Below are 24606 nucleotides of genomic sequence, written 5' to 3' on the forward strand. Positions count from 1 at the left end.
GAGAACAGTATGGAGGTACCTTAAAAAACTACAAATAGAACTACCATATGACCCAGCAATCCCACTACTGGGTATATACCCTGAGAAAACCATAATTCAAAAACAGTCATGTACCAAAATGTTCATTGCAGCTCTATTTACAATAGCCCGGAGATGGAAACAACCTAAGTGTCCATCATCGGATGAATGGATAAAGAAGATGTGGCACATATATACAATGGAATATTACTCAGCCATAAAAAGAAATGAAATTGAGCTATTTGTAATGAGGTGGATAGACCTAGAGTCTGTCATACCCAGTGAAGTAAGTCAGAAAGAGAGAAACAAATACCGTATGCTAACACACATATATGGAATAATAAAAAAAGAAAGGTTCTGAAAAACCTAGGGGCAGGACGGGAATAAAGACGCAGATGTAGAGAATGGACTTGAGGACACGGGGAGGGGGAAGGGTAAACTGGGATGAAGTGACAGAGTGGCATGGACATATATATACTACCAAATGTAAAATAGATGGCTAGTGGGAAGCAGCTGCACAGCACAGGGAGATCAGCTCAGTGCTTTGTGACCCCCTAAAGGGGTGGGATAGGGAGGGTGGGAGGGAGACACAAGAGGGAGGGGATATGGGGATATATGTACATGTATAGCTGATTCACTTTGTTATAAAGCAGAAACTAACACACCACTGTAAAGCAATTATACTCCAATAATGATGTTTAAAAAAAAATGTTATCCTTTTCAAAACAGTACCTGATCAGTGGCAAAATTACTTGGAGTACTAATGATAAATTTAACATCTTTAAATGTTAAATTAAAAAAAAAGCATTTCAACTTTACATAGTCTATTCATAATCTCTCTGCTAAAATTGAAGATTTATATTTTATAACTTGACTGGAAAATATGCTGATCACTGAATATGAGAATATTAAGGCTCTTTGACTCGTCCCCAAATGATTTCCAGATGCAATCTCTTATATTTAATTATCTGTGTTGAATCCAGGTTTTGATTTTAATTTAAATGCTATAACCAGGTCATAAAAGATACATTCAACTCAACCAAGCATAAGTGACATTCTCAGAACCCTGCAACCAAGTAAATCTTTTCAATCATATGAATAATATTAGAAACTGATTTTTCTTAACAACACAATAAGCCCTCAAATCTATGCCATTTCTCTTCTATATAATTTTTCTCCAGAAGAGGGAGGAGTTTCAATTTCTTTGTAATTTCCGCTATTTCTATAAAATGATGTTGGTCTACCAGAGCAATGAATTTTTTAAAAACTGGGCTTGCAGTAGAATTTCCTGTGGAATGTAAAAAACAAGTTCCCCTACAAAACTGACAGATACTGAACCCCACCCCAGTCTTACTGACTTAGAATCCTCCCTAGTTAGAATTTGGCATGGCAATTTTTAACGGCCTCATTCTCAGTTTAAGAAATATGTGGGTGCTGTAATAGAACTGTATTAGAGTCTTCTACATTAGATACATCTACACTATAGTCATTCCATGTTGAAAAAGTTTAATTTGGGTATAAATCTATTACCTCTATAGCAACTGATTTCCACTTTTAGACAAGATTCTCAGTCGGTTCTTTGAGAAAGGAAACTGTATTATATGCATAATATAGCCAATGTGGAGGTTAGGCTCAAATGACACATAATTTTTACTACAAGTTATTTTCTGGAAAATAAAGCATTTATCACAGACTATGCTTTAAAAGCTTTAACTGTAAAAGCAAAGCTTAAAGATCAAGCCATTCAGAAGGCAGAAAATTGTTCACGGCTTGTGAATTAAAAGGCAAGCCTTATATTTATTTAAGGAGGCTAGTTAATGACACATAGAAATCTCTTCTGGGCACAGAAAGACAACATTATCTACTCTCCACATTGCAGGCTAAAATGGACATCTAATTAAGCCGCTCCGCTTCTAAAACCTTTCAGTGGTTTTCCCATTGATCTTTTAGTGGTCTCCAGAAGGATCCCAAACTCCCAATCGGATCTCTTCAAGGTTCTACAAATACCCAAGGCAAGAATCTAATGATGGAATTTATAAGGTACATCCTAATACACCAGAAACTACTGAGAGAAGAAAATATAGTGATCAGTTGAATATCACTTTCAATATGTTGTCCTTTGCAAAAAAATGATATATGCTGACTTGCCTTGCTGGATTTTGTCATTACTAGCACTATTCTGAGGACACCATTACTATATAGGGTCTTTCTAAACAAAGCAATCTATCTTTGTCAGTATGTTGTTTAGTACAGAAGAAAGTCACTAAGTGAACATGACCTCCTAGTTCTTAATAATTTTCCTAAGACTAGAAATTCCAATGGTCAATTCAGCCACTTTCTTCTGTGGTTCCAAGATAGTTTCATGGTATATTATATTCCAAGAGGGCTATCATGTAGCTTCATTATTAATATTTTACATTTGTTCAATGTTTCGTAGTTAAAATTTTTTAAATGTTATAATTGATACTTCATTATCTCCTTATCAACCAAGTATGAGGCATAATAAATATTATTTCCCCATTTGACAAATGTGAAAATGAAACTACCCTAAGTATGCAAGCTATGAAGCAATTTCCCCCAAATCATACAGCTCCTGCATACATTTACATACTAATTATATTGCATATATATCTTTTGTTTATATGACACTTTACAGCTTACAAAGTGATTTCATATTCATGATTTAACTTGATCTTCACAACAATCCTGTCATTATTTCATGCTATACTGGACCAGTATGGTGTAGCTATGAAGAACATAAGTTGTAAAAGCAGACTGCCTGGATTTGAATACTAGTCCATCACTTTCTGGCAGTGTGCTTCCATTTTTCTTTACCCGAAAATTGAAATATAAATGAACCCTACACATCTTCTACCTCCTGGTTCAGTGACTTTTCTGTTATACTATATCACTTTAATTACATTAAATCAATGATACTACTCATTTACTTATTTTATGACGAATTTATTCAGTAAACGCACAAAGCACGCTCTAATCTGAAATCTTTATTTACCATGACCAGGAAGGGGCTACCTGATTTCTAAATGAAGTCACAAGTCATGTGACTTCATTTAGAAATTACTGCAACAGGCTGTGACATGAAGCATCTCAAAAGCAACCAAATATAAATTTTAGCACCTCAAGAAATGTAGCTTTTTAGAAACACAGGGTCCTTGGCAAATTCTCAGATTGTAATGTCATGTTTCTTGGTCATTATTAGAACAGTCATATTTTAACCTGCTGTGAATATAAAGAGATAAAAAGTAAAATAGATGTTTTATTTATACCAATTTAAATGAAGCTCTCAACATGTATCATTTCTATTTTTTATTCACAGATCACAGCATACTGACATAGTTACAATGTAAATTAGTTAAAAAAAAATCCCTATCACCATGCAGCTTACATTCTTGTATGATATACACAACCCCCTCCACAACTAAATATATAATGTAATAAATTAATAAGAGCTATAAAAAAAATAAAGTACCAGGATAAGGGGATACAGTGATGGGCAGATGCTATTAGATAAAGTAATTAAGGAAGAGGCCTCTCGGAGGAGGTAACATTTGAGCAGAGCACTGGATAAAGTAAGGAAGTGAGTTATGTGGGAAGAATATTCCAGTATAAATGAATGTTTTATGTGTTTGAGGAATGACAGGAAGGCCAGTGTTGCTGGCGAGCTGCAGGTGAAAGGGAGAGGGGTAGGAAATGATGTAGGAGAGGCAGCGAGGGGTCAGATCAGGTAGCCCCTTGCTGGTCATGGTAGAGATTTCAGATTTAATGTTAAATGTGGGGGAATACAGTGGGAGATTGAGAGAAGAGAAGTCAAAGGACCAGGCTCACATTTTCAAGGATCACGCTGGCTTCTGTGTAAACAGACTACAGGGGGCAAGAGTGGAAGCAGAGCCCTATTAGGAGGCCATTTATTCAGACAGTAAATATTTATTGAGCACCTACTAATAGTAGACATTGTTCTAGGTGCAGAGGATACAGCCGTAAATAGAACAGGCAAACGTTCCAGCCTTCTAACCTTACATTCTAGGAGCTATTGCACTAGCCCAGGCAAGAGATGACAGTGACCTGGATTTAGGTGTACCAGTGGAAGTAATGAAAAGGGATCAGATTTAGCATAAATTCTGAAGACAAAGCCTACATGATTTGCTGAAAGAGTGAATGTAGAGTGTGACAGAGTAAAGCCAAGAATGACTCCAGTGCTTTTGTCTTATGCCTGTAGGTGATGCCACCTATTCAGACAGGAAACTCAGTAGAAGGAGCAGGTTCTGGGGAAAAATGCAAGAGTTCAGTTTTTTGACATGTTAAATTTGAGATGTATCTTGGACACATAGGTAGAAAAGGTAGTGCAGGCAGCTAAAAATACAGATCTAGAGTTAAGGGGAAAGGCAGGGCTAGAGATAGTTTAGGAGTTAAGACAGTATTTGAAGACATAAGAATGGAAGAGTTTCAATCTGATTAGAATCTCCAGGTATTTGAATTTTACAGAAACTGCCCACGTGATCAGAATGTGCAGCCAGCAAAACCAATGACCTTAGGAGTGAGAATATAAAGAAAGGAAAAGTCTGAGGAGAGAGCTCTGGAACATCTGAGCATTAACCACATGATCGACAAATATATTCAAATAATCCTTGTACACTTTATGGTGAAGCTAACATATGACATAGAATCTTCACCAACATTACTGAGAATACGCAATTTGAATTTAATTTGTCATCTTCTGAGTAAAATGGTTCACTACCGGACGTTCATTTTAAAGATTAAGACCGCATAAATGAATCTGAGTCTAATACTTCTTTTGCTACATTTTAACTGAAAAGAATGGAATAGACAAAAGAAAAAAGTCTATGAAATAATAATTTTTTCAAATTGCTAGTATTTTTAACTTTCTGAGATAAATATCTAGATCATAATTTTTTGGATTTTCTGCTTTTCTAATATATGTATCCAAAACTAAAGTTTTTTAAAGCATATTTTATATACTACAAGTTTTATTATATTTCTTTTTTTATCATTTCCGTTTAAAATATTTTCCAATTTCTTGTGATTTTCTGACTTAAAGACTACTTAGGAGTATATCAATATCCCAACACTTGGGGATTTTGATTTTCTGAGTTATCTTTTAGCTATCATTTTCTACGTTATTTTATAATTGATTAATTCTACTATGGTCACAGTAGTTGAAATCTTTTGACATTTGTTGAGATCTGTTCAATGGATCAGCATATTGTCAATTTGGCAAATAATCCATGTGTACCTGAAAACAATATGTATTCTGCAATTTGGGGGTGCGGTGCTCATATATATGTCTATTTTGTTTGTTGGCTTATTTACTTATTTATTTCCTCATTCATTCAATAAATAAGTCAAAATCTTAAAGTGGCTTTTTAAACTTAAGAAGGAAACTAAAAGACGTTCTATAAACTGAAGAAATATAGTGATTATGGAAAATTAAGTTATATCTCCAGGCCTCAAAAGGCACTCTATACTTGGGATTATTCTTCTCAGAACACTGACACCCTGCAACATTTTTCCTTTCCTGGTTACAATAGGCTGTTTCATCCCATGTTTCACTAAGTTGACAGGAAGCAGTTTACCTGATTTTCATCCTGTACTTCCATGTTGTATTGGTCACCTGGCTGAACTTCCGTGACTTTCTCTCCAAGGAGGAAACCCAGACGAGTCATGAGTGTGTTTGCTGCCTCATCTACAGATGGAGGGGGACCAAGTTCTTGTTCAGCATCACCTATAACAGGAAGACATTGAAACACCTGAATCTATCAAAATAAAATGGCCAGTTTTGCAACTATTTTTACATTCAGTTTGGTCATTTCCTTTGTTTTCACATTCTAAATGCAAAATTACTAGGTCCTTGACTAGAAGCTGATTTTTCCACTGTTACATATTATAATTGATAGTCTACTCAGAATCCTCAATATATTTACTTGAAACCCTTGAATTTGAGAGAATGTTTTTGTAACTCACTGAATAGAAGTTTCCCATTTCTTTGGCAGTTAGCCTTCCAATACAAGTCCTAGTCTTGGGATCTAGTCCTGGCCATAATCACCACCTTCATTCAGGTTCTTTTACCTTTTTTTTTCCTTACAGTTCGTGTAAATATCCTTTTTTATTTTAAAATCAGTTCAAACTTACAAAAAAGTTTCAAGAATAGTACAAAGAACATTTTTTTCCTTAACCATTTGAAAATATAGACATGATATCCCATCATGCCCAGACAGTATGCATTTCCTATAAACAAGCAATTCTCTTACATAACCACAGTACTAGCAGAGAAATCAGGAACCTAACATTTTACATTATTATGATCTCATCCACAGACCCCATTTAAGTTTTGATATTTATCCAGTAATGTCATTTCTAGCAAAAAGATCCAATTCAGGATTAAGCAATTGCACTGAGTTCTTAGTTCTCTTTGACTCCTTTAATCTCGAACAGTTCCTCAGTCTCATCTTAACTTTCATGATCTTGACACTTTTGAAGCTTACAGGCCAGCTATTTTGCACAGTGTCCCTCAATTTGAAGTTATCTCATGACTTAATTCAGGTTATGCATTTTTGGCAGGACTATTGCAGAAGCAATGCTGTGTTAACTTTGATCACTTGGTTATGGCAGTGTTTGCCAGATATTTCCACTCTAAAATTATACTCTTTCTCTTTGTAATTAATACGTATGTAATGGGGGGATACTTTGAAAGTATGTAAGTATACCATTCTTCAACAAACTTTTAAATTAAAAAAAATTTTTGTGATAAAAATACACGTAACAAAATTTGCCATTTTAACCATTTTTAAGTGTACGATTCAGTGGCATTAAGTACGTTCACAATGTTGTGCAACCATCTCCATTTTCAGAACTTTTTAATCATCCCCCAGAGAAACTCTGTATCCACTAAATAAAACTCCCCAATCTCCCCTCTTACTAGCCCTAGTAACCTCTATTCTACTTTCTATGTCTATGAATTTACTTATTCTAGGTACCCCATATAAGTGGAATCACACAGTATTTGTCCTTTTATGTCTAACTTATCTCACTTTGCAAATTTTCAAGGTTCATCCCATGTTAGATCATGTGTCCGAATTTCACTCCTTTTTATGACTGACTCCATTTTATGTACATACCACATTTAGTTTATCCATTCATCTGTCCATCAGGTTGGACACTTGAGCTGTTTCCATCTATCAGATATTATGAATAATGGTAGTATGAACATGGGTTTACAAGTAGCAGTCTGAATCTCTCCTCAATAAAATTTTGCCCACTATTTTTAGCATCCATTAATGTTTCTTGGTAGAATTACTATTATGCTTGCCAAATAGTGATATTTTCTAAATCCATCACTCTTCTATAGTTTAGTTTCTTTTCCTTTACCTATCTACCTACCTATCTGAACTCAAAGACTCCTATCTTACTCAATGAGTTATAACCTGTTACTATTATTATTAATTTTGATGCCCAAATTGTCCCAAAGTTGGCCACGTAAGCCCTTTCGATTTGGCTCCTGTAACCTTCTGATATATCCCTGTCATTTTCTGAGCACTTCTTTGCTTTCTGGCATCAGATTTTCCGGGCTCATCTTGTACTTTCCCTGCCCTAGCCCTAGAATCAGTCCTTTTCCCAAGAAGAGTTGGTTTTTTTTTTTTTTTAGTGGGGAAAGATATTTAGAATATCAGGTATGCTCATTGCGATCAGGATGTCACTGCCCCCCAGGTCCACTCCGTCAACAGAGTTAGGCAGTATGCTCATACACTTATATACATACACACAACTCTATATTCATTTTTATTTGTAAATCCATATACAAACATACACTCTAAATGCTCACAAAGATGCTCCAATTCCAATTCAATACCATAGGGTTAATTCTAGATTTCTTCCTTTCCAAAGTTATAACTCTGTTCTCCAATAGTAAACAATCTGGTTCTTGTTTTCCTTATTTAATACTATACTTATTTAATCTATCCCCCTACACGTAACAAATCTCACCGCTGCTCATTGCCACCCTGCACACAGGTGCACTACTCACCCTGGTTGGGTTCCTACCCTATGCCAGATGGCCCTGAGCTATCATTTCCCCCACAGTCAGGGTCATTTTTTCAAAATAATTCATATACCATAAACTCTGTCCTCTTAAAGTATACAGCTCAATGGCTTTAGTCTCTTCATAAGTTTATGGAACCATCACCACTTTCTAATTCCAGAATACTTTCATCACTCCAAAAAGAAACCCCATTCAGGTTCATTTTTTTGCCCTGGAATTTAGACCCCTAAAATTCCTGATCTCTGGCATTCATTTTAATCCTGTGCTTCCTGACTGCTACACTCTTCCCATACAATTAGCTTTTAACGCAATTTTCTTTTTTCTTTTTTAAGAGCTCAGCTTTTTATTGAACGTGTTACTAAAGAGGTTTAGTCAAAAAGACCAAAGCCCATGTCATCATCAGACTCTTCAGATTCTTCTTTCTTTGCTTCCACTTTCTTCTCCTCAGCTGGGGCAGCAGTGGTGGAGGGGCGAGGACCTCCTGCCGGTGCAGCCCCAGATGCTGGGGCAGGTCCACCTGCCCCCACATTGCAGATGAGGCTCCCGATGTTGACACTGGCCAAAGCCTTTGCAAACAAGCCTGGCCAGAAAAGTTCAACATTTACACTGGCTGCTTTAATGAGGGCATTGATCTTATCCTCGGTGACTGTCACCTCATTGTCGGACAGGATGAGGCCCGAGTAGATGCAGGTGAACGCTGAGTCGGAGGCCATGGTGCGGGCGAGTGCTAGGCAGGGGCTCCCGGGCATGGTGCAGTCGCCAGATGAAGTGAGGGCCTACACCCCAACGCGGCCTTAGCTTCCTCAGAAGGACCGAGCACCCTAGCGGCAGCTGAGGAAAGCGTAATTTTCTTTCTATTTAGGCTATTTTTCAGTGGTTACCAACTACAGGAATTATTCTTTTTCAAACTTTTTCACTGAGGGATGCTGAATAATGTCAGTGTAAGGTTTTTCCTTGGGCTCAATTTATTTCCAAATAGAGAATTTACAGAAATTTATAGACATAAAAAATAGCCAGGGAACTCAAGATGATCTATTTTAAATGTGAGGCAGAACTAATTTACCTAAACTGAATATCCCTTTACATTAACTTGATTCATTGTCAACATTTTTTCAGATTTTGTTTTATGTTCAGATGCATTCAGTCTAACCTGCTAACAATCCACAGTAGCACATATCCTATATAGGATATTACAAAAATCTTTTTTTTTTTTTTGGAGTCAGATATGTCCTTCCACCATAGCAAGCATTAACTAGAGTATCATATGGTTTGATGCTAAAATATAATAGCTTAATTTTTTAGGATATTCAGCGTTGCACATTAAATCACTCCTAATGGCAAGAAAGTGAGGTTTATGTTCTTATTATTCAATTTAACATTTATCTTAACTTCTCTACTAAAGTCACAAGTTGCAGGTCAGAGGAAGGGACTACAGGTGTATCCTTGTATAGTATTATTGAACTCAAGTGCTCCATCTGTGGAAAATCTATATAGAATTCTCACTGAGGACTTCCCTGGTGGCACAGTGGTTAAGAATCCGCCTGCCACTGCAGGGGATATGGGTTCAAGTCCTGGTCTGGGAAGATCCCAGATGCCATGGAGTAACTAGGCTTGCGCACCACAACTGCTGAGCCTGCGCTCTAGAACCTGAGAGCCACAACTACTCAGCCCATGAGCCACAATTACTGAGCCCACGTGCCACAACTACTGAAGCCCTCGCGCCTAGAGCCTGTGCTCCGCAACAAGAGAAGCCACCACAATGAGAAGCCCGTGCACCACAATGAAGAGTAGCCCCCGCTCGCCACAACTAGAGAAAGCCCATGCACAGCAACGAAGGCCCAATGCAGACAAAATAAATAATAAATTAATTAATTAATTAAAAAAGAAAGTGCCTAGACTGGCATTCAAACCTAATTCTACCAGCGTTAAAGTCCCATTAAAAAAAAAAAAAAGAATTCGCATTGAAATTACGCCAGAGTAGAAAAACAGGATCTATATTCCCTTCCCTACTTCTCTGCAAGAGGCAACAAAAACGGATTTCTCTGCCACAGACCAGAAAGATATCCCAGGGGCTTTATTACCTCTATAATGTCCAACATTATAGACAGTTCCTTATCTCTCTACCTCTGCCCAACTATGATACTCTAACATAAAATCTCAGGAAAAAGCTGTGTTACAAATGCATGCAAATGCATCTTCAAAACAAGTACCCTAAATCTAAAAAATAATACAAATGAATGTATATACAAAACAGAAACAGAGTTACAGAGATAGAAAACAAACCTGTGGTTACCAAAGGGGAGCGGGAAGGGTGGAGGGACAAATTAGGGGTATGAGATTAACAGATACAAACTACTACATATAAGTAGATGAGCACCAAGGGTATACTATATAGCACAGGGAATTATATCCATTATCTTGTAATAATCTATAATGGAATATAATCTGCAAAAATACTGAACCATTATGCTGTACACCTGAAGCTTACACAAGACTGTAAATCAACTATACTTCAATTAAAAACAAACAAATCCCCTATCCGTCATTCAAGCAAATTTCCACCTTTAAACCCTTGCTATGAAGAATTTTTCATTTCGTTACCACAGTGTGTAGAATTTCTAAACTACTGAGTCAACTATTTAATATTATTAAAATTTATCAAAGTCTACTATGATAACAAGAATATTTATAGCATATGAAATTTGAAGTAAACAGTTTCAGGTTAAAATGCTAAATGTGATTATGAAGACATCTATAATAAAATGTAGAAGTCCCTGACCTCTTTAAATTTCACAACACACTACTACACTATACACAAATGGCAGGCAAGAGGTGATAATTATATTATTATTTCATGCATTATTTGCAAAAGTCCAAATGTTACTCACTTAAGAAAGAGGCTAGGGGAAAAGAAACCAAACTCTTCCTTTTTCTTCTAGGCTCTTATACTCATGTTACTCTTAGTCTTATTATATCACTCTATTTCTCTTAAGTGCTTTTTTTCCCTAAATATTAGTTTCTTAAAAAGATACTAATATTTATTATTTTTAAGAAGTCCACAAGCTCATATACTTTATATACATTATTTATGGGAGAAATGATATAATGACCAGGTTTTGCTGAAATTACTACAGAAAAAAATGGAGAAGATATAGATAAAACAAAGTTGTCAAAATTATTGAAGCTAGGAAATGACTACATAGTAGGGCCTTATTTTATTCTCTGTTTGTGAATGTTTGGAACTTGAGGAAAAAACTCTATGCAGGGAAGTTTCTTTTAAATAACTTAGCAGTTCTCAACTGGTGACAATTTTGCCCCCCGGGGAATGTTTGGCAATGAGTGGAGATATTTCTCGTTGTCACACTGCAGGGAGCGGTGCTGCTACTGGCATCTAGTAGGTAGAGGCCAGGGACTCTGCCAAACATCCTACAATACACAAGACAGCTCTCCACAATAAAGGATTATCTAGCCCCTAAAGTCATTAAATCGTATTGAGGTTGAGAAACCCTGAAACAGCTAGAATCACCTTATCCTTTAAAATCTGTCAAATTGGATGAACTCTTAACACACAGTCAGTAGGAAAACCAGTGTCCAACCTGTTATTTCCATGGATTCTTAAAATTACTTCAATTTCTAACTTACAATGAATTTTTAGTCTTTGGGCTATTTCTTTCCTGAGTGTAGGGTCTGTTTTCTGCACTACTAGATTCTGCTGTAATCTTTTCAGTCTTCAACGAACCTTAGTCTTATGGTGATGTGTGGACAGGACTTTACTGGGGTTACAGTGAGCTTGTTAGGGGTGGGGGATTATATCATGACACAGAACAATTAAATGAAACTAAAAAATATGATATATCTCAAATTTTCAGATTATCTTTTATTAATTATAATAACAGCTAGCACATATGGGGATTAATTATATGCCAGGTACTGTTTCTAAGTACTTTATATACATTAACTCTTTTAATGATCATAACCACCCTATGAGGTAGGCACATATATCCCCTTCTTATGAATAAAGAAAGTGAAGCACAGAGGGATGAGTAACTTACCCAAATTCATAAGCTAATAAGTAGCTGATCCAGGAAATCTGGATCTAGAACTCAGGCTCTTAACCCCTAAGCTCTACTGACATCCTTGATTCCAGTCTCTCACCATTTTGTTGGGCATCACTTCCTACCTCCCCTCTGCCCAGGGTATTTGTTCAAAACTCTCAAAATTCCTCTTAAATCCTCATACCAAATATTTTACCTATCTTTCTGTCTCATCCATGACCATCCAGGCGATGTGAAGAAGGTGTCATCTTCATAACCAAACACGCCCAATTAAGGTATGTCCCTAAACAAAGACAGTACTTTTCTTGAGTGGAATTCTACTGTGACTCCTTATAATAATGATGAATTTGGAGTATGATACACAACAAAACAAGATGGCTGGTAGGTTGTTGGAAAATAATCACCGTGACACTATTATACACAAAATAAATCATATCATTCATACATTATGTTGATTAAAACTCTTGAAATTTATCTTGGCTATTTGGGAGCAGTGTGTTTATGCAATAGGCTTTGCTCCCAGAATACTGAATGAGGAATACAGCACCGTAAAACTAAAGGATTCTTATGCTTGGATATTTTTCCACAGCAGAAGTGGTTATTGAATGTTTATCAAATGCCTTTTTTAGCCTCTATGAAGAAAACTAGTTGTTTTTATTTCTCTTACAGCTATTAGTATGATGAACTATTTTAATGGATTTTGTAATTTTGAAAAGCTTTCATTAAAGTTAATAGGAATTATTATTAAACATTAAAAAAAATAAAGGATTTAAAATTTACATGGGAATGGAAAGGTCTAGGAATAGTAAAGAAAATGTGAAGAAGAATGACTGCTATTACTTAATATCAAGGTTTAATCTAATGCTAAAGTAATTAAGACAGAGTATGATTGGTACAAGCATAGATAAAATGACCAGGAGGACAGAATAAAGAATCCAGAAACATATCTATACATGTATAATCACCTTATTTGGACAGAGATACCATTGCAATATTTTAGTAATCAAATGGTGTTTTCAATCATTGGTGACGGATCAGTATGTATGAATAAAAATGAAACCTGTCCCAACCTCATCCCATACACAAAAATCAATTCCAGGTGGATAAAAGACCCAAATACGAAAGATAATACATTTTCTGGAAGATAGCCTAATAGAATAACTTCATGAACTAGGACTAGGCAAAGATTTCTTAAACAGAACACAAAAAAGAAAAGATGGGTAAGTTTATTAATGAGAAAAACTTCTGTTCACCAAAGACTCCATTAAAACAGTAAAAAGGGGCTTCCCTGGTGGCGCAGTGGTTGAGAGTCCGCCTGCCGATGCAGGGGATACGGGTTCGTGCCCCGGTCTGGGAAGATCCCACATGCCGCGGAGCGGCTGGGCCCGTGAGCCATGGCCGCTGAGCCTGCGCGTCCGGAGCCTGTGCTCCGCAATGGGAGAGGCCACAACAGTGAGAGGCCCGCATACCGCAAAAAAACAAAACAAAACAAAACAGTAAAAAGGCAAGCCATAGAGTGGGAAAAATATCTTTAGTTCATACATCCAACAAAGGACTTGTATTTAGAATATACAAAGAACTCGTACAAATCAATAAGAAAAATAAAGACAATACGATTAAAAGATGAACAAAAGAAATTCCACACGGGAATTTACAAAACTCCTGTTTTATACAAAATGTCAACATTGTACGGAAATGAAAATCAAAACCACAATGAGATACCACTACGTATGTGTAGTGCAGGATAGCACACAAAAGAAACAAACCAAAAACACCTGATAATATGGGGTAAAAGGACAGTTAAATCCTGTTGTACTGGTGTGAATGTAAACTGGTAGCATCAAATCTGGAAAAAAATTTAGACTGGGGACTGAAACCCCATGACCCAGCAAGTCTACTACTAGGTATATACCGAAAGGAAAAGTATATGTAGGGGCATCAAAATAGATGTAACAAGCATTCACAGAATTGTTCATAATAGCCAAAGTTGAAAGTGTCCATCAACAGTAGACATACAATGAAATATGACAGCAATGAAAGAGAATCTCACAAACATACTACTAAACAAAAGAAGACAGACTCAAAGGAGTACATACTAAATGACTTCGTTTATATAAAGTTTGAAAACTGGTAAAAGAAATCATTGATGATGCAGTCGGAACAGTGGTCAAGCTTAGAGGGAATGGATTATGATGCAGAGGAAACATGAGAAAAGGTTATGAGGTGCCGGTAATGTTCTATGCCTTGATTTAGGTAGTGGTTATACAAGTGTGTTCACTTCTGAAAATTTCATAGAGCTGCATAATTATTATTTGTATACCTTTCTGTAATTATGTTATATTTTAATTTTCAAAACTTACAGAAAATGTATTAAGGACATAGGACACTGGGTTTGAGAATGAAACAATATTCACAATACTTTTTTTCCTCCAAGAAAGGAGTCTACAGCTATGAAAAATTAACTAATGCTATATATAATTAAAAATTGAGTGTAAAATAAAAAATTATCTGACCACTCCCCTCTTACATCCGTTAACTTAAAGTGGAGCAATGACCTAAGGATAGAGAGAAGCCAGTATATATACAAGAAGTATTTTGTAAATTAAAGGAAGTAGTACAGAGCACAGAGAAAGAAACAAACTTGTTCTGGAAAGATGGAGGAAGAAAAGGAGGAAAGAAGAGTTTTTGCAGGAGGCCATACTTGTTTGATTTTTTAACAGTAGAGTTAAGGAAAAAGAGCAGAGGGAGGAGCAATTTTCAGATTCAAATTCTGTAAGACTTACCAGTTCAACACAAAGACAGAATTCTGAGATCAAAACTGAGTAATATAGCATATTCAGTATTGTTTTAAAAGAGTGTTTTAAGTTTATTTCTGGAATAATAATATTGATAGCTGTACTAGTAGTAATAATAACTTATTGAGGCATTACCGTCTGGTACTTTTCTAAGTGCTTTACATGTATTAAATCATTCAATCTTCACAACACCTTCCTTATCGTACAGATAGTAAAAGTGAGGCACACACAGATCAAGCTTTTGCTCGCCCACAGTTACACGGTTAGGCAAGTGACAGAGTCAATGTTGAAGTCCAGGCTGCCTGGCTGCTGAACTCATTATTTTGCCAGGAAATATGTGATTATTAAGGACAAATTGTTTAAATGGTTACTTTATTTATTAATGGGATCCAGCAGAATAACCTCCATGGACAATACAAGAAAGCATGAATTAATTCAATAAATATTTACTAAGTACTTTCTGTGTGTCCAGCACTGTGTGAGGTATTAGATCACATTTGTGAACAATGGGCGCAGTCCCTATCCCTTAAGGAGCTTATAGTCTCGTGGGGAAAAATGGAAAATAAATAATTTGAATCATAGCAAATTAAACTCTGAGAAATATAATGCAGGCAAGAAATAGGATGCTGTAAAAAAGCAAATGCTGAATATTTCAGAATATTTTGGTGTTTTGATGACATCAATTTTCTTTTCAGAGATGGTTTATACTTTACAACATTTGCAAAAAGTATTTTTTACTCTAAGTAGCCAAACTGCAGAGGGATTAAACAATGATTAAAACTGTGCCAAGAAATGAATTCATTTCTTGGATACAATTAGCTAATGTATCCAAATCCCTAATCTGTATTCCTAACATGGCAGGCTACACATAGAACAGTTCCACAGACTCTTAATTCTCAGCATTCTCTTAGTATTTTCTCATCGGGCTGTTTACATTTTCCTTTATGATCTGTTCATTATAAACTGCTTGTTCTCATCTATTTCAAGACTCAGAACTTCGTACTACATTTAATCAAATAAAGAAACCCATGCTTTCTCTCCAACAGAGTTACAAAACCTGTGATTAGCTTGGCCCAACTGCCAAAGCAAACCTGGTTATATTTTCATTTCTTAGTTCTTAAATGGCAACCTAAATTTCTCCTTTTCTGATGAACATTGGAAATGGGTGACCGACAAAAGCAGTGCTTCTGCAGTTTGCTGCAGGAAGTGCTAAAGTGGAGCTCTACCACATCCTCCCCACACTGAGCTCCTGATCGTGAGAGTCACTGCCAGTGATCCAGTGATCAAGAATCAAAGCAACACCACTAGCCCATCTCTACTCATAGAGGCTGACCTGAGAGCATATCCCTACACTTCTTAGTTCCCTTGGGCATAACTGAAGAAGCGGGGGAGAAAATACATGAAATGACTGTTGATACTGTGGGGTTGGTATATGGGAGGTTCTTTGGGTAGGTTTAAAACTTCACACGATGAAAGATGGTTTTGGCTTGGCCATGCGACTTTATTTGGACCTTGGAATGTTATGAGCAGAGGCTTGAAATGTGCCTGAGCAGCTGGGCTTGTGTTCTTGTGCTCTGGTGATCCGCCAGGAGAAAGAGCTTCTCTCCAGTGGATGCCCCTTCATCCTGGGCCGCAGAATGAACACCCACAGGCCTGAGCCCAACTTGAACCCCAGAGCCGCTCAGCCAACCTGCAGCCTGAGACAGAGCCATCCCAACCCACACTTGCAAATCCATGACTAAAAAAAATCCATGACTGCTTATTTTTTGGTTGCTCTAAATTTTAGGGTGGTTTGTTACACAGCATTATTATGAGCATTTACTTTTTAGGTACTTAATTTGATTCAAATGCAACCATAACTTATTAGTAGACCAAAATGAAACCCTGGTGATTTCTCTTACCATGTATTTTCTGTTCAGTATAACCATTCTCTCATTCTCAACCACTCACCTTCATACCCACTCACTTCTAGCTGTCATCTTATTCCAGGACTCTATTCTATTTCTTACTCACCTATTGATCTTGTCTTTTTAAAGATGTAATTTACATACAATAAATTATATTCCAATAAAGTGTGCAATTCAATGAATTTTGACAGATATATACATCTGTGAAACTACCACCAAAATTGAGATATAGAACATTTCTATCATCCCCAGAAGTTTCCTTAGGTCCCTTTGAAGTCAAACCCTCTCTCAAACCCTAGCCACAGGCAACCACTTTTTCTATTATCAGAAACAGAAACCACTGCTTTCTGTTATCTTAGTTTATATCTTCTATAATTTTATATAACTGGAATTAAATAGTGTATTTTCTCTTTTGTCTGGCTTCTTTCGTTCGGTTTTTGAAATCTATCCATGTTTCAACAGTTTGTTTCTTTTTATAGCTGAGTAGTATTCCTTCGTATTGCTATACCACCTTTTTTTTCTTCCTGCTGATGAACACTGGGTTATTTCATATACAATAGTTTTTTGGCTTTTATATATGAAGAAACTACGAATATTCTTATAAAAGTCTTTGTGTGGATATATATTTTAACTTCTCTTGGACAAATACAAAGTTGTGTAATGGCTGGGTTATAAAGTTTAAACATTTAACTTTGTAAGAAACTGCCGGTTTCCAAAGAGATTGTTCACACTCCCAAGTAGTGTGTAAGAGTTTTAGTTGCTCCATATCCTCGCTAATGCTTCGTATTGTGAGCCATTTTGATTTTAGCCATACCAATGGGTGCAGAGAGGTATCTCACGGTTTCACTTTGCATTTCTCTGATGACTAAAGATACTGAACACCTTTTCATGTATTTACTGGCCATTCTTATATCTTCTTTTGTGAATGTTTCTCCAAATCTTCTGTACTTTAAAAAATTAGGTTCTCTTCTTATTATTTGTAAGAGTTCTTTATATTGGATACAAATCTGTCAGACATATGTATGCTAATATTTTTCCTGTTCTATGGCTTGCCTTTTCCTTTTCTCAAAAGTCTCTTTTGAAGAACAAAAGTTTTAAATTTAGATAAAGCCCAACTTTTAAATTTTTTCTTTTATAGCTCACACTTCTTTTGTCCTATCCAAGAAAACTCTGCCTACCTTAAGATTGCAAAGATTTGCTCCTAGATCTTACATTTAGGTCTATGGTACTTTAAGTTAACTTTTGTGCATGGTATGATGTAAGGACTGATGTTCACTTCCCCACTGAATTTCCCTGACACCTTTATTGAAGAATAATGGAAGTCCTTTAACTTTGCTGTTCTTTTGAAAAAGCACTGGGGCCACTCTAGGTCATTTGCATTCCTATAAAAATTTTAAAATCATGTAAATTTCTAAATTTATAATCATGTAAATCTTATAAATTTCTACAAACATTTTTTTCTTGGAATTGTAGTAAATCAAAATTGCTACTTTAGCAATACTGAATCTTCTAATCCATAAATGATATCTTCATTTATTTGGATCTTTATCTCAGCACTGTTTTATTTATAATTTTTAGTGTACATGTTTTGTTAAATTTATCCCTAAATATTTCATGATTTTGGATGTTACTGTAAATGAAGTTGTTTTTAGATTTAATTTTCCAATTGTTCTTTGCTAGAATATAGAAACACTCCTGATTTTTATATACTGACCTCACTGTCCTTCTTTTATACTTACATAAATGCATTTATATAAATGTTATTGGAAATGTATCTTGCAAGTATTAGTCTGTGTTTGTGTATTGCTCTGCTAGTGTATAAACATATTTATATAATATAAAGGTAGTTAGAGTTGGGGTGGGAATCTCCATGTCCACATAGAACACTGACATATCGAGGCAGCTTATCAGAGGCTTGCTTTACACCAAATTTGGGAGAAACAATGATGAGACACTCAGGTGTTACCTAGTTCTGGCATTAGGATTCTTAAACAGGAAAGGAAGATAGTCACAGACTATCTTCTAAATTCTCAGGCAAGTCCATAAATACTGACATATATGGAAACTTTTTTTTAGTGCTCCTAGGGGAAACAATTTGGGGTGGAAGACGAGATGCCACTTCCAGTACCTTCGAACTTAACTGCAGGAACCTGGTTCTGAGTTCTTCCAGCTGGGGATAAAGGTAAGGGGAATAGAGGTGGTGTAAGGGTGTAAGAAAATGAGGCTAATAAAAGAGCTGTAAAACCAGGGGTACTGTACAGAACCGAAAGAGTAAGTTAATTCTAATTTAGAAGTCTGACAAGAGCTGTAATACTGGTATACTAAAAAAGCGCTTACCTCACACAGCACAGCTTCAGTGCCATGAGAAGACTAAATCAAAATCAGTTAATGTGGAAAGTGATACACCACCAAGGCATTAATAGATTCCAAGGTCATGTCAAGATCTGCCTTTGTCACTGGGAATGATGTTATGTGAAAAAACGGTATGGAAATAAATGAAGACCACCCAAATAAGAACAAGAAAAGGCTATTTATTCAGAGCTTGCTATAGCAAGGGAATCAGCTACTATCACTTGCACCTGGAGGAGACTTAAAGGCAGGCAGAGGAGTTCAAAAGCTTTATAGTGGGAAAAAAAGGAGAGGCTTCAGGTCATGCCCTGATCGGAGGCACCTGGCACAGAAGAGCTGAAGGTGGGCTAGCTAGAAGCGTCCTACATGACCGGCTAGGTGTGTGTATTTAGCCTTCTCTGGTTACTCCTAAGCTGGAAGTGAGGGCAAATACTAGGGAAGCTGTCAGTTAAAAATCAAGCCCTGGTCATTTAGTTCCAATAGTTACAGGGGTTACTTTTGGCTTCCTGGACTGGTTATTAGAGATAGTAGTCTTACTTCCTACAAGTCTGACTTGTAGATAGTAAGTTGGGTTCCTAGGCTATCTGCTGCAAATTGGGTGTCAGAACTCTATTTTTATACATGGTCTGGTCATTGTTATATATATTCAGTTTCTCAAAGGATAGTGTTAAGCCTATTCATGTATTTATTTTCTTTTTCCTCACCTCTAAGGATAAATGTGTCACATTTGGCTGGCAGATATTTTCCTGAAATCCTCATTCTTTGTTTTATACTCATTGATTATGTTCTCTAATTACATTTATTACAATTCACTCGTAGCTGACTGATCTCAGTTGGCTGCCATGGCCAAATTCTTATCTAGTGAAGCTTGAAGCCCCTTCCCATATGCTAGTCACATTGGCCTTGTAGGTAGACGTCTATCAATGGAAGGAGAAAGTTTAGGAATTTAAAGCAAATGAGATACCACAAATTAAAAAACCACTGAAAGAAATACTACTTCCCCTTTCTCAACACCATAGTGAAATTACATTATAAGCACAGATTAAGAAATCATGGTTCCAGCTGTTCACACTCACAGGCCCCCCTCTGTAGTAAATTAGAAAAAGACATATTCCTAAGTAGAGAGAAAACCATGTAATTTACACATATTTATAACATACTAAATTTTTTTTCATTTTGCCTTCCTCTGACTTTTTAGGTTCATTTCATTCATTCAACACACACTGAATGAAGACCTACTATGTATTAGTCAGTCACTGCACTAGGCACTGTGGATACAGTGGTAAGCATAAAGGAGAAAATGTGTAAATTGTCCAGATGAGTGTTTTTGGTCATTTTAGTGTGTTTTTTTTTTCCTTCTTTTCTTCTTGTTTGAATATTTAAGAAGAAATGATTTAGGGATAACTGTTATTCAAAAGCTTTCATTAGAGAAATGCTGTGATGATTCACCTATAGTTTAATTCTTTCTTCTCTCTAAGGTAGAGAGCATATAATCTGGGTCATTATAAAAAATGTTACTTGATTAGGGACCAGATAAGGCATGTGTTGTACTAGAGAATTCATTGTATAGAATAAATTTTAACTCAGAAAATAAGCATCGTTGCTCTGGTAAGGTACCAGAAAACAGCATCCATATTTTATGTCCTTGACTGTAATGGAAGTTTTACTTGTATACAAATGAATTCTAACCAGAGTTCTTTCACTTTAAGACTTATAAACAGGGCTTCCCTGGTCGCGCAGTGGTTGAGAGTCCGCCTGCCGATGCAGGGGACACGGGTTCGTGCCCTGGTCCGGGAAGATCCCACATGCCCCGGAGCGGCTGGGCCCATGAGCCATGGCCGCTCAGCCTGCGCGTCCGGAGCCTGTGCTCCACAACGGGGAGGCCACAACAGTGAGAGGCCCGTGTACAGCAAAAAAAAAAAAAAGACTTATAAACAGAAAAATTATTTATATGAAACAAATAATACCTTTACATTTTAAGGGTAGCATTCTGTTCTATAGTATCAAAGATGATTTACATAGATTAATAGAAAATTGAGTCTTTAATATATGTACTAGGAATTTTGTGGTAAATACAAAAAATAGATTACATGGCTTTTGATATTCAATGTTTTAATGAAACATTAACCAGCAGATTAGAACATTCCTTTTAAAATTGGTTTGCAACAGAGCCAAGCAATAGAAAGCCAGACTGTAGTAAGCTTGTGTCTCATGATCCTCTTCAAACACTAAAGAAACTCTCCAATCATTTTGCATGATGACTCCTATTCCCTATTTAAAATTTTTTGTCTGGCAGCAATATAAACATCAGCTTCATCCACTCACAATTATAATTTAACTATTACGGCTATTGTAGAAGGTAAGATGAAAGCTGAAAACATAATAATGTTTAACTTACCTCAGTAATCTATGAAATACATTTGGGATTTGTGACTGGATGAAACAGACATTTTCCTCCCCAATCTAATAGTAATAGACCAAATAACACCAGAAAGACATCAGGCACAGAAAGGCAAGTTTTTCAACAATTCAGTATCATGGGTAATATCATAATCACACTTGGCAAAACTTGCCAAAATTTTGATGCAAAATACTAATTTCTTTGAGATTAAGTTCCAAGTCCAAACAGGAGACAACTTGCTCAAAGAGATGGACCATGAACCAACTCTGAGAACCTGTTTCAGGGCTTCCCTGGTGGCACAGTGGTTAAGAATCCGCATGCCAACGTAGGGGACACGGATTCGAGCCCTGGTCTGGGAAGATCCCGCATGCTGTGGAGCAACTAAACCCGTGCGCCACAACTACTGAGCCTGAGCTCTAGAGCCCGTGAGCCACAACTACTGAGCCCACGTGCCACAACTGCTGAAGCCCACGTGCCTACAGCCCGTGCTCCGCAACAAGAGAAGCCACTGCAATGAGAAACCCGCGCATTGCAACGAAGAGTAGCCCCTGCTCGCAGCAACTAGAGAAAGCCCATGTGCAGCAATGAAGACCCAACGCAGCCAAAAATAAATTAAAATAAATAAATAAATAAATAATTTTTAAAGGCCTGTTTGAAAAGAGAAGTTTTTTATATTGGTATTTAATCAACCGGCTAATACTATCAGTTCAATTTCTTAGTAGATAGCTCCCAGAATTTATGGGGACTGGTTTGTCCAAAGAGGTAGTGTTCTAAGACTGTTTTAGCATACAGTCTGTTCCCATGTAGCTTCATGGGGAGCATAGAACAGAAAAATAAAAATGTATACATACCTTCAGATGTATACATGATCTACAAATACAAATGCTAGAATTTTTTTCCCCCAAAGGAAATAATGATGGTAGGGACCTTTTAGTAATTGGAAACCTTCCAGCTGATGACAATTATTAAAAACTGGACAAAATATATTTTAAAAATCTTTTGGAAAGCATTAAAGATCCAACAAGATGGTGGTAAGTCATCATTATAAGAACAGGGAGAAGATGGAAATCAGAAATGGAGATCTTGCCCAGCACGGAGAGCCACTTTAGCACTGGGGGCATTTCTTTCTTAACAGGGAAGAAATGACTGAGCAGCTGAGCTGTGTGTTTAGCTGTCTCACAAGGTCAGGGGAACAAAAATGGAGTCTAGGATCTTCCAGGAGTGGGAAATCTAGTAAAACACCCCATACTTTAGGCTGAGACCCTTAAGAGCTACAACCTAAGGGTAAAGATGAACCAGAAGTAAACTAGGTCCTGCAGTACTGATTTGTGTCATTTCATTGGCTTGGAAAACTTCACACCCTGAACTTGGATTGAACTGGTCACAGGTGGCGGAAGCAAATGAAAACCCTCTCTGGAAAAAAAAGAAATCATCCTACTTTCAGATTATTTCTACACATATTTTCAAATATTAAATCCAGCACACAAAAATAATTAGGGGTATGAAAAGGCAAGAGAATTAGCAGAATAATAGGCAAAAGAAATAATGATAAAGGTCATAGGGTTAGAGTAGTACAGTCAATCTTTTAAGATTATTCTTAATATAATATTGTAAAAATGTGGTAGAAAAGAGCTAGAGTGTGTGGGAAGATGAGTGGTGGAGATGGAGGAAGGAGAGAGCAGTGGGAGAGTTACAAGAATAAGAGTCATTTGATGAACACCGTGTTGGAAAAGGTGAATATTTCCCTAACACCACTAGAGGTTATTGGTTGAGGAAATTCTCCTTTAGTTCTTCTCTTTTTAAAGTAACATTACATTTCAATTGTTCAATCATGCATAATGCTTCCTCCTAGCAGAGCTAAACCACAGCAGCTAATAACAAATGATATTCTAAATAGTAGCTTATGTCAGCTAATGAATGATCTGAATCAAGAACTCTTGATGTGAGATCCTATGATACACTTTTGGAAGTCTATGAATCTCCTGAACTTGCATGTTTTAATAGGGAGAGAGTAAGGGAAATTTTCATTCTTTCATCTTCCAGTTCTTCTTTGCCACCTCCTAAAAAAAGTTAACGACTTCCTGTAACCCACAGCAGAGGTTGCAAACTCAAATACCTTCAGGATATAAGAAATTTTAATATAGCTGGCATGGCTAGGGGTGATGGTAGCAGGAAATGATAAAGTGTATGTTGAGCTGCAGAATATACAGCCAGGCTGAAGGCACTCTATTTCTTTTCAATGTGCTTGCTAAACAGTTTTTGAATACCTTATCTCAAAAAATGTGTCTACTGTTTTAAAATTAAATATAAGTTGGAGGTTAAGATGGTGGTCTTGGTCTGAGATGCTTTCCATAGTTCTAAGTGAGAGCCACCTCTCAATATGGAGGATCAGGAGGGCAGAAAATAGGGAAGAATGGTCCCTGGATGTAGATGGGAAAACTAGATTCATGTCAGGGTACCAGTGACACAGGTCACTGTCAATCTCAACTGAGGGAAAAAAAGTGCCTTAGTTGGGGCAGGTGCAGAGAAATCTAAGGAACCTTTAATCACAGGACCCCACCTCTTTAAAACAGAAGTGTTTGAATTTCTCCTACTTACCCTTCCTTTCCCTACTTCCTTCCTAAATAACTGCCTTCTTTAAATTAACTCACCTAGAGCCTAAGTTAAAGAACCAACTTTTATGGAATCTCTACAGTTGCATTATTTAGATACCTAGCTTTAGGGTATGGAGTGGAAGTTAGCAATAATGTAACTTCCTTAGAAGACTCTAGTCTGATTCTTATTAATTTTGGTTTGCTTAGACAAGTTTTCAGATAAAACTATTACACAGGGAAAACAAACCTAAATGTTTTATTAATTTCTTCAAAACTCAGACAATATGCAAAATTTTGCACGTGGGTGCAATTTTCTGGAGAGGCTGTCCATAAACGTCATCAGTAATCCATATATATATAAAATGATAGTGTTGTACACAATGAACTTACGCAATGTTATATGTCAGTTATAT

At 36.5% G+C, this 24606-nt stretch overlaps 2 protein-coding genes across 3 annotated transcripts in view; both read right to left on the reverse strand.

Annotated features, from left to right (window-relative positions):
* Positions 1 to 24606, reverse strand: part of TANC2 (tetratricopeptide repeat, ankyrin repeat and coiled-coil containing 2) — a 352607-nt gene that overhangs the window by 145265 nt on the left and 182736 nt on the right. Inside the window, exon 6 of the mRNA XM_059997849.1 lies at positions 5631 to 5779. Coding sequence (XP_059853832.1) covers positions 5631 to 5779 — 149 coding nt within the window. The remainder of the gene's footprint in view (positions 1 to 5630; positions 5780 to 24606) is intronic.
* LOC132414320 (large ribosomal subunit protein P1-like) lies at positions 8433 to 8841 on the reverse strand. Of its 2 annotated transcripts, XM_059996720.1 has the most exons (2): positions 8735 to 8805; positions 8433 to 8659 (listed from the first exon to the last, which is right to left on the reverse strand). In XM_059996720.1, exons 1-2 carry the CDS (start codon positions 8803 to 8805, stop codon positions 8461 to 8463), a joined length of 270 nt encoding a protein of 89 aa, XP_059852703.1. In that variant the 3' UTR covers positions 8433 to 8460. The 2 variants fall into 2 exon arrangements, with proteins under 2 accessions (XP_059852703.1, XP_059852702.1); XM_059996719.1 differs by having other exon boundaries at positions 8433 to 8841.

Source organism: Delphinus delphis, chromosome 19 (assembly GCF_949987515.2).
Source record: "Delphinus delphis chromosome 19, mDelDel1.2, whole genome shotgun sequence".
Lineage (NCBI taxonomy): Eukaryota > Metazoa > Chordata > Mammalia > Artiodactyla > Delphinidae > Delphinus > Delphinus delphis.